This window comes from Cebus imitator, unplaced genomic scaffold, assembly GCF_001604975.1.
Source record: "Cebus imitator isolate Cc_AM_T3 unplaced genomic scaffold, Cebus_imitator-1.0 Scaffold37, whole genome shotgun sequence".
Taxonomy (NCBI): Eukaryota; Metazoa; Chordata; class Mammalia; order Primates; family Cebidae; genus Cebus; species Cebus imitator.
Window position 1 is genome coordinate 4,482,390 of NW_016107352.1, and position 13,868 is coordinate 4,496,257.

Below are 13,868 nucleotides of genomic sequence, written 5' to 3' on the forward strand. Positions count from 1 at the left end.
AAAATAGATTAGGTTAATTAAAAACTCTATGAGATTATGATTTGAAGAGAAAGTCGGTATACATTCATGCCTTTAGATACACACACACACACACACATTTTTCTCAGCTCTGTCCACTGAAAGGGTCTTGAAGGAATGCAGAACTCACTAACAATGTGCACCAATAAAGCCCAGTTTATGATCTCTAAAGATCATTTTCAATTTTAAAATTAGGGCCCCTTAAAGGAAGATTTCAGGTCTGAAGCAAAACATACACAACTTGGACCTGAAACATTTTGTCATACCAAAAAAAAAGAAAAAAAGCCATCAAAGTCTGTTGGCATAAAGTCGCAGGAGTCATTTTGAAGTGTCACCTGCTGGCCAAGAATAGGTCTGAACTTCAATTAGAAGAATGCCTGCCATCAATTGAAATATAGTCAGCCCTCTGCATCCATGGGTCCTACCTCTGTAGATTTAACCCAGTGCGGTTCATAAATATTCAGAAAAAAATGCATCTGTACTAAACACATACAGACTTTTTCCCTTTGCATTATTCTCCATACAATACAGTATAACAACTATTTACACTGCATTTATATTAAGTATCATAAGTAATCTAAAGATGACTTAAAATAGATGAGATGATGTGCATAGGCTATATTAAATACCACACCATTTTACATCAGGTACTTGAGTATCCACAGATTTTGATAACTACAGGGGGTATCATATGTTACCTACAGGTATCATATGATATGTTACCTACAGGCTATCATATGATACCTACAGCAGAAATCATGTTTTTATTTTTTTTGCTATCTTCAAAAATAATTCTGACTGATCTGATTTTCAATTTAAAGTAACTGTGGTTACTGTATAACTTATACTTACTTTACTTATACTTAGGCTTTCACTAGAATTCAAGCTTAAAGGAATTATAAATCTCAGGCTAGTATTTTGTAAATAAAGATGATTTAAATATGAATCTTATAAGTAAATTATTTTCAATTTATTTTATTCTAGAGAGTATATTTTATGCAGCCAGAAAAGATCACTTAAAAAAAAGAGATGGCATAGCTATTTTAATTTGATTATCTAATTCACTATTATATAAACAATAGTCGGAGTTTTATATATGTAATCTTGCAGGTGAGAAGGCTTTGAATTCTAAAGTCTGTGTCTTTATGCCAAGAACTGTATTTACTGTGGTTTTTGGCAAATATGAAAGTGACTTTATGCTGAATTAAATAAATTTTAGTTGACTTAAAATCCCCTATGCTTACTGACTGATGACTCTATGTCAAATGTGTTTAAACCCATGAAGTCATAATAATCCTAATTTTTTAAGTGGGTCTTATTTAAAGATGTTAATTTACCAATTCATTGTTTTTAAAATTGGCAGAGAGACATAATCAAGCATTTAGTCCATCTTTACTATATTAATAATGCCTTAGAATTACTAAATCGCTGTTGAGAAAACATGAAAGAAATGGTCCAGCTACCAAACAAATAATAAATGATAAAATCAAAACAGTACTGTTTTGAAAATATTAATGAATTAATAGAGCTAGAAAATGATAGTCAATGGCTGCTAACAACTCAAAAGAAGAAACAACCATATATCACGTGCTTCCTACTAGAATGACACAACACATGTAAAGTAGCCTCATCAAAAGAAAGAAAGAAAGAAAGAAAGAAAAGCATACAGAGGATCAAACTTCTGGATCCAACTACCAATTAATAGAAAATAATCAAAACATAGAAACAAATTAGAAGGCAATCAGCAAACTCCAGAATACAGTATACTCTCTTGACCTGTTTTATCAATAAACTACAATAGAGAGAGAAAGAGAAGAGTGAATTATAGATTCAGGGAGATTTAAGAAACATGCAATAGACTGAATGTTTGTATCCCTCCAAAATGCATGTGTTGAAATTCTAACCCCTAAGGTTATGGTGTTAGGAAGCAGGATCTTTGGAAGGTAATTAGATCATGAGGGTGAAGCTCCTATGAATGGAATCAGTGTTCCGATAAAAGGGGCTTTAAAGAGCTCTTTCACTCTTTTCTGTCATGTGAGGATGTTAACAAGGAGACAATATGACAGTCTGTAACCTGGAAGAGGGTCTTAACCAGAACCAGATCATGCGGATACCATAATGTCAGACTTCCAACCTTCAAAACTGTGAGAAATAAATTTATGTTGTTTATGTCACCCAGTCTTACAGCAGCTTGAACTAACAGAACCAATTGTAATATATGGGCATCATTATAATTCTGATTTCAACTGGTAAACTGTGTGGGGAGGAATTAGGAGGCAATGAGAAACATTGGAATGCTAACTGGATATTTAACATAAGGAATTATTTTATGTTGTTTTAGGTGGGATAATGGCATGGTTATGTCTTTGTTTCTTTAATCTTTACCTTTTATACAGACATGCTGAAATATTTACAGTTGAAATGATGAAATGTTTGGGATTTTTTTTTTTTCAAAATAATCTGAGTGCAGAAGAAATTGGAAGGGTTGTAGATGAAACACGTAAATTGTTTCAAGTGGATGATTCTCTCTACTTTTGGATATGCTTATAATTTTCCATATAAAAAGTTTTGAAAATCAAAAATAAAATGCTCACATTGTGAGGCTAAGGCCTAAAGAAATGAGAGATGCATGAGAATTTCCAAATTCAGGGTTATTTAAGAAAGAACAACATACATTAGAGAAAAAAATTACTTGTTTGAGTTGCAAAAATTTATTTCCTTTATGCAATTTACTAAAAAAAATCATAATTGAAAAATATAATACTTTACAAGTAAGGGGAAGAAAATAACTCCACCAAAGATGGCACATCATCTAATTCATTTAGAGATCAGTGTCTGCATGGAAACCACACGCTCATGGAAAGCTGTGGTTTCTGTACAAATGCTATTTGTCTAATAATTTCATGCTGTTAATTATGGCCCCGTTAGTATCTTCACTACACTTACTTTCATAGAAAGGAGAAACATATGATTTGTAGAGTCTTTAGTGACAAGAGTGAGGATCCTATACACTATGTTGCTGGTTCCCTAGTCTTCATTAAGAAAGTGTAGGAGAGAAGCAGAAAAATAAAATGTCCTGTTCCAACCCCTGCTCCTGGATGTGGCAAGGAAGAAGACTTAGCCAGCTTGGAACTAAAGAAATCGGACAAAGGATGCCATGTTTAAACTCCCCTTTCTCCAAAATGTAAAATCAATCTGCTTCCATCTTCTAAAATACTATGAGACTAAACATCCTTTTGTAATGCTAAGGAAATTCCCGTTGATTTGGGAGAGGGATGTTCTGGTCATAGAAAGATGCTGTGTCTCAGAAACACTTCCATATTCTTATGCTAGAAATAGAGGGGAAAATAATGCTTCCCCATACCCCCTCCACTGAAGTCCTCCTTTCTTAGCCTGATTTCTACGAAATGTCTTAACGCCTACAGTTATTTGGCCATCCTCAAAAGTGCAACTTATCCTGACGTCTAAAGGGACGGAAAAGTTACGGAAGTCCAAGGAATGAGTCACTTTGCTCAAACTTGATGAGTAATCTCAGGTGTCTTGAAACCAGTTCGGAAGGAGAGAGGAGGGGGTATCAGATCTGCAGACGGAAGCAGGCCGCTCTGGATTGGATGGCAAGACCTCGATTTTCCTAAAATTGCGTCACTTAGAACCCAATTGGGTCCAGATGTTATGGGCATCGACGAGTTACTGTCTCGGAAACTCTCAATCACGCAAGCGAAAGGAGAGGAGGCGGCTAATCAAATATTGAGCAGAAAGTCGCGTGGGGAGAGTGTCACGTGGGTCTGGAGGCTCCAGGAGCCTGGAATAAATACCGCAAGGCACTGAGCAGGCAAAAGACCGCGCTCCGACCTCCTCCTTTCCCGCCGTAGCCACCGAGATTGCGGAGCGACCAGCGTGCCCTCGGAGGAGCCCGGCACCCCGTGGGACTGTCTGTTGCAGTAAGTGCCCTCGCCGTGCTGGCCGCGGCTGCCCGGCTCACCCCTCCGCGCATCTGTCCGAGGTGGCCGCTCTGAGTGAGCCGCTGCGGCGAGGGGCAGTGCGGAGGCTGGCTTCCCAAACGCCAACGCCCCTCTTTGTCTTCCACCTGCAGAGCCTCCTGGTTTGAAGGTGTGGGTTGGTGGGTTGGGGGGCTGGGGGAGTTGGGTTTCAGGGAGAAGAAGGCTGGAGAATCTTTGGGGCACGATTATCTTGCCTAATGGGTACAGGCGAGACTTTAGTCCTTATGCTTTTGATCTTGGCTCATCCGTTGTGGGGCAGAAAATTCTGCTGCCCTAACTCTTGGATAACCACCCCTAATAGATACATTTTTTCTCTTTGGTCTCTTCTCCCTACCCCTTCCCAGATATCCAACATGAAAATCCTCGTGGCCTTGGCAGTCTTTTTTCTAGTCTCCACTCAGCTGTTTGCAGAAGAAATAGGAGCCAATGATGATCTGAATTACTGGTCCGACTGGTCCGACAGCGACCAGATCAAGGTGAGGCCCCTTCCCAGGACGGCCTGCAGCCTTCTCGCTAGGCTGAGGAGCTGTCACCTTCCCACGCAACAGCACCCTAGTTAGCCTGGCAGGCACCGCAACCGCGACGAGAGGCAGCGGATGCGTGCGGGAGGATGGAAAGGGGCGCTGTTTGCCGGGTTCCTCACGGGATTTTGCGCCCACGATTCAAGTTTCTTCCCGAGGGCTGCACCGTCCGGCCCAGAAACTCCCTGCAGCAGGGATGCCCTCCCGGATGAGCCCAAGATCCTTACAAGGGAGGAAATCTCTTGAGCTTTCATCCCCCAGGAACGGGGATTTCGGGGACTCCGGTCCAACTGCACTGCCCGAGCGTCTGGGCACCGGCAGAGGAGGGCGCCTTGGTCGCGGGCAGCAGCGGGCACACGGGCGAGCTGCAGGGGGATTGGAGGGCCGGAGGCGGGAGGGAAGTTAATTTCCTACCTTCGCATTTGTTTTGCGGACCTGAGGACTTAGCTTCAAATTTCCGTTTAGAAACTTGTAGGCTACTGGCGCTGGAGAGCGCGCCTCGGGAAAACGGTGAAAGTCGTCTGTAAAGCGTCATCACCCTTCCCCACCGCAGCCCCAACCCCAGATCACACACACCTGTGTGTATTTAGGGCGGTGAGGACTCTCCAAAGCCGGCACCGAGACAAGACGGAGTCAGGTGGCTGCGTGGCAGATGAGCACAGGTCCCTGGGCTGGGAGGAAAGAGCGGAAAGCGCTCGAGGCTTGAAGACGCTGCGCCAGCAGCTAATTCGGCCTGGCAGGCTTGGGGGAGCAGGACGCGAGTTCGGAGAAGAGGGGCACAGAGAGGGAGCGCCTCGGGAGGGACCCCGCTCAGCCCGAGCGTGGGGAAGGCTGCCTCCCCCTGCCTCGGGGCCGGGGTACCACAGGAAGGGCTGGGTTTGCTGGGCGCCTCGCTCCGGTTGCCTCACACGCCCTTTGTCCGTGCTTCTGTCCCCCAGGAGGAACTGCCGGAGCCCTTTGAGCATCTTCTGCAGAGAATCGCCCGGAGACCCAAGCCGCAGCAGTTCTTTGGATTAATGGGCAAACGGGATGCTGGTGAGATGGGCGACCGTTCCTAGGTCTCTTGGGCAGCCCGCACTGTCTGCTCACTCCTTCCCGGGGTACCCTAGGGTCTCTCTCTCTGAGTAGAGATTTCCACTCTAAGAAAGGTGTAATTCCCCAGGCGCGACACTGGCCCACACCACGCCAAGGCACGCACGGGCCCGCGGAGGGAGGGAAAGATCTTGTTCGCAAGCCTCACTCTATTCGAGTGAAGCGCTCCCTTGACTAAAGATCCAAACTGACAAAGGGAAGGCATGGGCCTGCGGGAGAAAGTACTGCGAATGATCCAAGTGCATGTGGAACAGGATTTTATAACATTCTGAGGTGACAGTAGATTTGTCTTGGGATAGAAATATTGTTTCCTTGAATTCATCGCACCATCAGTGGAACATGTAGTTAATGACAATTCGTCTCTTGTCAGATTCCTCAATTGAAAAACAAGTGGCCCTGTTAAAGGCTCTTTATGGTAAACATTCCTATAAATCTTTATTTTACTATTGTGAAAGCACATGTAGGAAAGTGAAATAAAATATTTTGTGGGCTGAAATACAAGATCTGGATCATGCCTGTTTAATAAAGAGATGGATTTGCATGCCCTTTCTCTCTGTCTCAGTCTCTCTCCCTCTCTCTCTCTCTCCCCCCTCCCCCTCCCTCCCTCCCTCTGAACGGGTGCTCAGCCTTGAAGGTGGGAGATGTTACAGTCTTACAGTTAATAAGAGGCCTCAAAAGTCTCATAGCCCTAGGTTGAATCCCATAGACGGCACTTAATAAAATTCCATTAATTTGTTTAAATATTTAGTTTTTATGATTAATAATTTGTTTAGCATATACAATTCTGGTTTATTCCTCAGGATAATAGAAAATGTTACATATTTTGAGAATCAAATTATTTTATAAAAGACATAATGTAGCATCTTTAAAAACAAATCTATATGTGTTTGCTAATTTTATCTTTCTTCTAGGCCATGGCCAGATCTCTCACAAAAGTAAGTTCAAAATTTTTTTGACATTTATCAAATTTAAATGTAAAATTAGATTGAATTCCACTTTATTTATCTTACCTTATTTTCTATCGTAACCTTAGGACTCAATAGGTTTAATGAGACAATATAAGAATGGGGGAGATTCATATTACATCCAGAACATGATTGTTTAAAGCTGTGTTGTTTAGACATATTGCACTTATCAAAAAGAGGCATTATATTAAAAAAGAAAAAGAAAAAAGTCTTTTAGGTCCCTTAAATTGTTAGTTTTAGATAAGAATTTCAACCCTAAGATTAGAAATCCTGCATACAGATTTCTTCCCACCCACTAAGCTTACCTTCATTGTTAAACAAACAAACAAACAAACAAAAACCCACGAAAATCCCACAAGCATTTATAGGCATCTTCTAACACATGTTAGTATGCTTGCTCCAACAATGATGTCATTTAATTAGGGTCATCCAGCAGCCAATTAAATGGAATGAGTGAGTGACTATGAGTAGAGTATCCATACTAAAAATAAAGATGGGTGGAGATGCAGTTTTTTAATCCCATAATTGAATGGGAAAACTCAATCAGTAAAACATTTCTTAGGGCAGAAAAGATGGCAGAATTGTGGTACCTGAAGGTCATTAGATTTGTTTCTCAATGGAACCAGAGTTGACAAGAAGTCGTAAGGGTCCATCTTCATCATACTGTCCATGCATGTACCCTGTCTTGGATTTGGTTCATTGTGTGGCAGAGCAGGCCACATTAACATAGCAGCTCTATTCTCAACAATTAAAATAAAAACCAAGATAAATTCTCTCCCTAGCATTAAAATAGTAGCCTTTTCCAAAGAGTTCATCTTTGAAAAATAAATAAATAGTATTCATATTTACTTTCCAATGATTTGACTTTGAAGGGAATTATATATAAAAACTTCTATGTGATAAAAAATGTACTCTATTCATGTCAAAACTAGTGCACTTTTCTGAAAGCAGTATCCTTTAATATCCAATAAAATAAAAACATTGGCCTTTTAAAAGATTATAATCATCAAGGAAAGGAATCTGATTTAATTAAGGTCTACTTGCTGAGAAGCACAACTTTTCAATAACACAAGGAGATATGCTTGAATATTTCACTCTCACACAAATGTGAAATTGACTTCCTAAAAAATCAAAGCTAGGTCAAATATCAACAATATTTTATAAAAAATGGTTTTTAAAACCTTATATAACAGATAAAATATAATATGAATAAAAAATTCTTGCTAATATTAAATGTAGAATTGAGAAAAGTGCTTTCATTATATTTAGCAATATTTATAAAACTTTTAAGGGATCTTTATTAAGGCTCATCAAAACTTGAAGTAGATACATATTTGTTATACAGACATATATTCAGAAGCTTGCTTTGTTCTAGTTATAATAGTTTGTTTACTCAAAGATATACATATTAAAATACCCCTAAATGTATTTTTCCAGGGCATAAAACAGATTCCTTTGTTGGACTAATGGGCAAAAGAGCTTTAAATTCTGGTATGTATGAAATCATGACTGAAAATGAACAGTATCTCAAATCTACTTCTAGTATTTTTTTCTAAGACATAGTTTTTAAAATATTAAAAAGGAGTAGTAGATATAAAAATGGGTATTTACGGTAAAAAAAAAATTCAATTGTTGTAGCCACAAATGGATTTATATCTGATTAAGCTAATATCTGTCTATTTCTCTTAAATCACCATCCTTACAAGTGTCTGCCTCATTTAATCATTACCCAACCTGAATCTTTGGGTTAGTCCTATCCTCTTTCCTATAGATCTCTTAAATAAGTCTTGTTTAATCTTACTGAACTACGGTAGAGTGGGGAGTACAGGGAAGAATGAGGCTAATTTTCACTTGTTATCAAAGTAATTTGAAAATTTTACAAGACATTACATCTGGCACTCTTCCAACACAAAAATAAATAAATTCACAAAACAAATTCTTTATACAAATTACTTGTTCTTTATGAAGTTGTAGAAATTCAAAATGTAAACATCCTGATAGATGTTGGAGAGAATGAGAGTGATATGGTTTATTCCACTACTTTCAAAAAGTAACACAAGTAAATATCCTTGAGTGTTCTGGCTATAAAACCCTTAAAGAGAAGGGAAGCTACAATTCTCATTTTAATTCTGACAACTCTTTCATATGATATAAAGACTACAGGTTTCCTTCTCTTCAGTTTCCATCTTTTTTGTAAATATCACATATGTATATCTGAAAATCATTATTAGTTAACTAATTCATCACACTGATTTCAAGATAAATAACCCCTATATCATTTTAATAGAAGCTCACTTTTTGCTAAGACCTTATAGCTGTTAGCTCTTGGGCTTCTTGGAAAAGCTATTCAAATTCTATTTTGCCTTCAGTGAAAATAGAATTAAAATACTAAACATGTAATTAATTCGAAAGTAATCACCAGCTGTCTTACCCATTTAGAATATTTCTAGTTTCTAGACAATCTATAAGATGTGCTGGCTTAATTCTTAATTGTCTGGATCCTAGCAAAAATAATTATTCTAGTGTTTTTTAATAGATATTTTTTTCTTTATTGGGAAATATAAGACTTGGGTACATCAAATAAAACTGATTTCTGTGGGGCAAAAATCAAAACCCATAATAGAAAAAAAAAGTTAACACAATCTGGGCTACCACAGAAGCCAGAGAATATATTCATATAATTGAAAAGTTCTATGTGCTTCATAATTTACCTTTTCATAGAAAATATCCAATAAATTTGGAATTTGTAGTTCTTGGTTTTGAAGTCCACAGGACAAGCTAGCCTAGTGTTTTTATTAGGTCTCCAATTTCTATATAGACATTACCTTTGCATCTTGTCATCAGTCATTTTGGGCTGCCGAAGTGTAAGTGAAGTGTAAGAAATTATCAATGTGCCTTCATGAAAAACTTGTAATTGTTTTATTAATATGTATTATCTTCCCACTTTTGGAAATGAAGTATAAATTTAAACCACAAGGGCTTTTATTTGTATCAGTACATACTAGTCATCACTTAACTGTAGTTTTCTTGATAATCATATTAGTCACCAACTTTCCATTTCCAGAACTGATATAGGTTTCAGAACATGCTTAACTTTACAAATATAGATGTTGTACAAATTAGAACAGATTAAGTGCTATTAAATGTACTTAAAATAATAAATAATCATAGGTAATGATAAATAGAATCACTGTAATGAATCAGGATCAATTTGTAACTAAATCTTTGTTCCTCCATTTTGGTTAAGAAAATATAAATAGATGAAAAATGAGCAAAAATGTGACCTGATTCACAGTTAATCAGGGATCTTTTCATATACCTCACTGAGGCAAGGTTATCATAGCCTTAATCTACAGCTATCTGATCCTTACCCACTCATGGTCAGGGACCTCTTTGACAATCTGATAAATCTAGATGCCCTTTCCCAGAGAAACCATCAGCTCATACACTCAAAAATTTATATCAGGCTTCAGAGGATTCAAAGACCAGGTAAGAGGACATTATTTTCCAGCTAAATCACTAGTCTGTCTTTCGTTAGTTGACATTAGCTTTCATCTCATTTCTCTGAGGCACAGAGTCATATTACCTAAAGCTTGTCAGAGACTGAACTTGGGCTATTCATCCTATTCCTAATATAATCAAGCCAGAATGAGAAATAAACTGTTTCCTTCCTTCGAGCCTGTCCAGTGTGGGGCTCAGACTGTTCTGCCTCACAAGTGCATATTTAATTGATATAAAATATTCAGCTTATTGTTAACCTCCCTTAAAGGATAGTTGGGTGTTTAAGACCAGTATTAAAAGAGGGAAGTGATAACACTGGTGCCTCTACCTGCCTTCTCTGTCAACAAACATCTTCTCACTGGAGAAACTTCTCAGAGTAGCACCTATTATTCCTACAGATTCTTCACAGATCTTTCCACTGTTGCTGTTTAAATTCAGTATTTTGTACAAGCCATACTAAATTTCAAAAAGCATAGTAGTTCTACTATAACATACGTCTAAGTCTATAAGGTTAAGATGATGAAAAATATCCCTAGATATTTTGATAACAATAGTCTGATTTTTACCACTTTGTGGTTACAGATTCCTTTGAAGTTATATATAATACACAATTTTGGCATTTTTTTTCCAGATAATATGTTTAAATTACTTGCTAGCTATATGTTAAATACCTTTAGAAGCAATAATTAATCCTCCAGGCCGTTCAAGTGCTCGTGAAAAGTTAAACAGTGTAGGATTTACATGGCTCAACTGACTCACCTATGGTAAATGAGCTGTTTTTAATCTGGAGGACAGTCCGTCACTGGGAGGTATCCACAAGGGAGGAAGAGACCCCCACACAATTAGATGCCCCTTGAACAGAGATCAGCAAACTTTTTCTGAAAATAAACAGATCATAAACATTTTAGGCTTTGTGAGCCATGTTATCTCTGTTGCAACTACCCAAATCTGTTATTTTAGGCCAAAGCAGCCATAGACAATATGTAAGTGAATGAGTGTGTCTGTATTCCTATAAACCTATTTACAAGAGCAAATGGTAGTCTGGATTTGGCCCATGGTCTCTGCTAGAATAAAAGTCCAACATTTTGTTTTTATCCTACTAATATTCCTGGTTATTTTAGGCATTTTTCCTTTCTATAATTCACTGTGGGTATTTGCCACTGCTTGAGAAAGCTGCTGAGAATCAACACTGGAATATATTGTGGAAATAAGCTTTGGGGGCACCAACGATGTGATGAATGACAAAAGAAACTGAGTTCTGGTGGTTAGATCATTTCCAATCAGAAGAGAGACCGGGGCAGGATTGGAAGATGTGCAAATAACATTCCTAGAAATACTTCCATAGAGGGGAAAATGTCATTATGAGTTTAAAATAAATTACTATATGCCCTATATGTTTAACTCCCTCAGTGAATTCACTTAAAAAACATTTTACCTCCTCTTTGTTTTCAGTGGCTTATGAAAGGAGTGCCATGCAGAATTATGAAAGAAGACGTAAATAAACTACCTAACGTTATTTATTCAGCTTCATTTGTGTCAGTGGGCAATGAGAGGTAAAATAAGACATGCACAATGAGGAATAATTATTTAACAACAATTGTTTGGGGTTGAAAATTCAAAAACTGTTTATTTTTCATATTGTGCCAATATGTGTTGTAAACATGTACTTTAATTCCAGTATAACTCCCTTAAAATAGAAATAAGTGGTTATTTCTCAACAAAGCACAGTGTTCAATGAAATTGTAAAACCTGTCAGTGATGCAGTCCTAAAGAAAGAAATCATTGCTTTGAAGCAGTTGTGTCAGCTACTGTGGAAAAGGAAGGCTTTTCCTACTTGTTTTCATGGTTAAAATGTACTGAGATTTTGGTATTACACTATATTTGTATCTCTGAAGCATGTTTCATGTTTTGTGACTATATAGAGATGTTTTTTAAAAGTTTTAATGTGATTCTAAGGTCTTCATTTCATTGTATGATGTGTTGTGATAGCTAACATTTTAAATAAAGGGAAAAATATCTTGAAGATTTTTGTCATATTCTTTTATTAAAATTTATGTCCAATTAGCAATCTTTCCTTTAATAGATAAAATATGTTCCAAGAAGTTTTGTCTAAAATGAAATTTCTCTCTCTCACACATACTTTGTTTTTGCTAAATCATTTGTCATGAGATCATTTATGAACAACATAATTGCATTTTGAATTCCAAAGAGTAAAGGCTAAATTCTGGTTATATATGTCTTTGATTCATTTTTACAAATAGGATAATAATCTATTTCAAAGATGTATTTCACTGATTATTTTCTTGTTGAGTAAAACATCAGCTCACTACCATTTTAGCCCTGCTCAGAGTCCAGGTATAAATGCATCAGTGCATGAGGCTCACTAGAATTAAGATAGCAAATCAAATGCTCACAAAGATTGTCAGAAGATGATACGGAAAGATGAGGTGCTGATAATAGGGCATCACCCTCACAGCAAAAATAAGAACTCCTTTCCAGCATTTCTAAGGAGTGCTTGTGAATTGCTAACACCCATAACACTCTCTCTGTCTGGCAGAAGCACATGCATCAGGAATAAATACTGAGCACTGAGAGGGAGGCTCATGCATTTTTATTGATAAGTGTCCTTGGAATCATTTTCTGATTGCATAGAGCATGTGAAGAATTGATCAGGGGTAAAACAATGCAGACAAGCACTGTTCAGTGAAGTAAAAAAAATGAATTTAGCCTGGATGGGTGACTGGGAGCAATAGAACTGTTTGCAGGGTAGAAGAGCTAAAGTATATTTTAACATTTATATTTTCAATTAAATAGTTTTAAAAAACTCCAAGTCATATTCCTTATTACACAATATATCTAAATATGAAAAGAATATGTAATGGCAAGCAAAAGAGGGAAAACCAGAGTCATCCCCTAGAGCCCCACTCACCAACAGCAATGTTTAACATTCTATTGAATAATAATTATAATAAATACTCATCATTACCTAAAATTACATATGTACTTAATCGCTCAATGACAGAAATACTATTGTCATTATTATCATTTTACAGATGAGGTTATGAGGTTAGCTTGAAGAAATGCTGGAGTCAGAGATTATAATATAATAGGAGTCAGGACTGGAAATAAACTGAGAAGGAAATAGAGCAAATTACTATCCAACAATGACATTGATTAAACAAATATACATTAAAACAACAGAATATTATACAGGCATTTAAAGTGGCATCATGGTGTATTTAATAATGTAGAACAACATATATGGTATGTTGTTAGACACAAAGCAGTATTTGTGTAACATACATGTACGCTGCAGTTTTTCTGCATAGCTGGTGTAGCAAGAGGAACACTTTTAGTGGACAAGCACATGGGACTCAATGTCATACTACTCAGGTTTGAATCTTGGCTCTATGATGTCATGAATTGCCTTATAAAGATGGGCAAATCCCTTAAATTTCTTTGCCTTATTTTCCTCATCAGTAAGATTAGAATAACACTAGTACTCACGATATGGCATTTAGCTGAGGGTTGAGTCAAATAATGCAAGTAAAGCTTTGAACACAATCTCTCACACACGGCGAGTGTTCAGTGAATGTTACCTGTTCCCATTGCAAGCTACTGTTCAAAATGCCAGTGTGAAAATTAGTTCTATATTTTAGCCATAAAAAAAATTGTTATAGGCACCAGACACACTGAACAAGCAACAGCATGGGGTGGTATTTAAACCTTTGCCTCACAAATATATAAATCCAGGCTCTATCACAAATTTG

At 37.4% G+C, this 13,868-nt stretch overlaps 1 protein-coding gene across 5 annotated transcripts; it reads left to right on the forward strand.

Moving 5' to 3' along the window:
• Positions 1-3,682: 3,682 nt before the first annotated feature.
• On the forward strand, positions 3,683-12,121 carry TAC1 (tachykinin precursor 1). 5 transcript variants are annotated; one of them, XM_017525176.2, is made up of 7 exons: positions 3,683-3,959; positions 4,364-4,495; positions 5,479-5,575; positions 6,003-6,047; positions 6,544-6,567; positions 8,035-8,088; positions 11,551-12,121. In XM_017525176.2, the coding sequence occupies exons 2-7, from the start codon at positions 4,373-4,375 to the stop codon at positions 11,598-11,600; spliced, it is 393 nt and encodes a 130-aa protein (XP_017380665.1). In that variant the 5' UTR covers positions 3,683-3,959; positions 4,364-4,372; the 3' UTR covers positions 11,601-12,121. The 5 variants fall into 5 exon arrangements, with proteins under 5 accessions (XP_017380665.1, XP_017380670.1, XP_017380673.1 ...); XM_017525177.2 differs by lacking the exon at positions 3,683-3,959 and adding an exon at positions 3,975-4,128; XM_017525181.2 differs by lacking the exon at positions 8,035-8,088 and having other exon boundaries at positions 3,689-3,959; positions 11,551-11,788.
• The last annotated feature ends 1,747 nt before the right edge of the window (positions 12,122-13,868 follow it).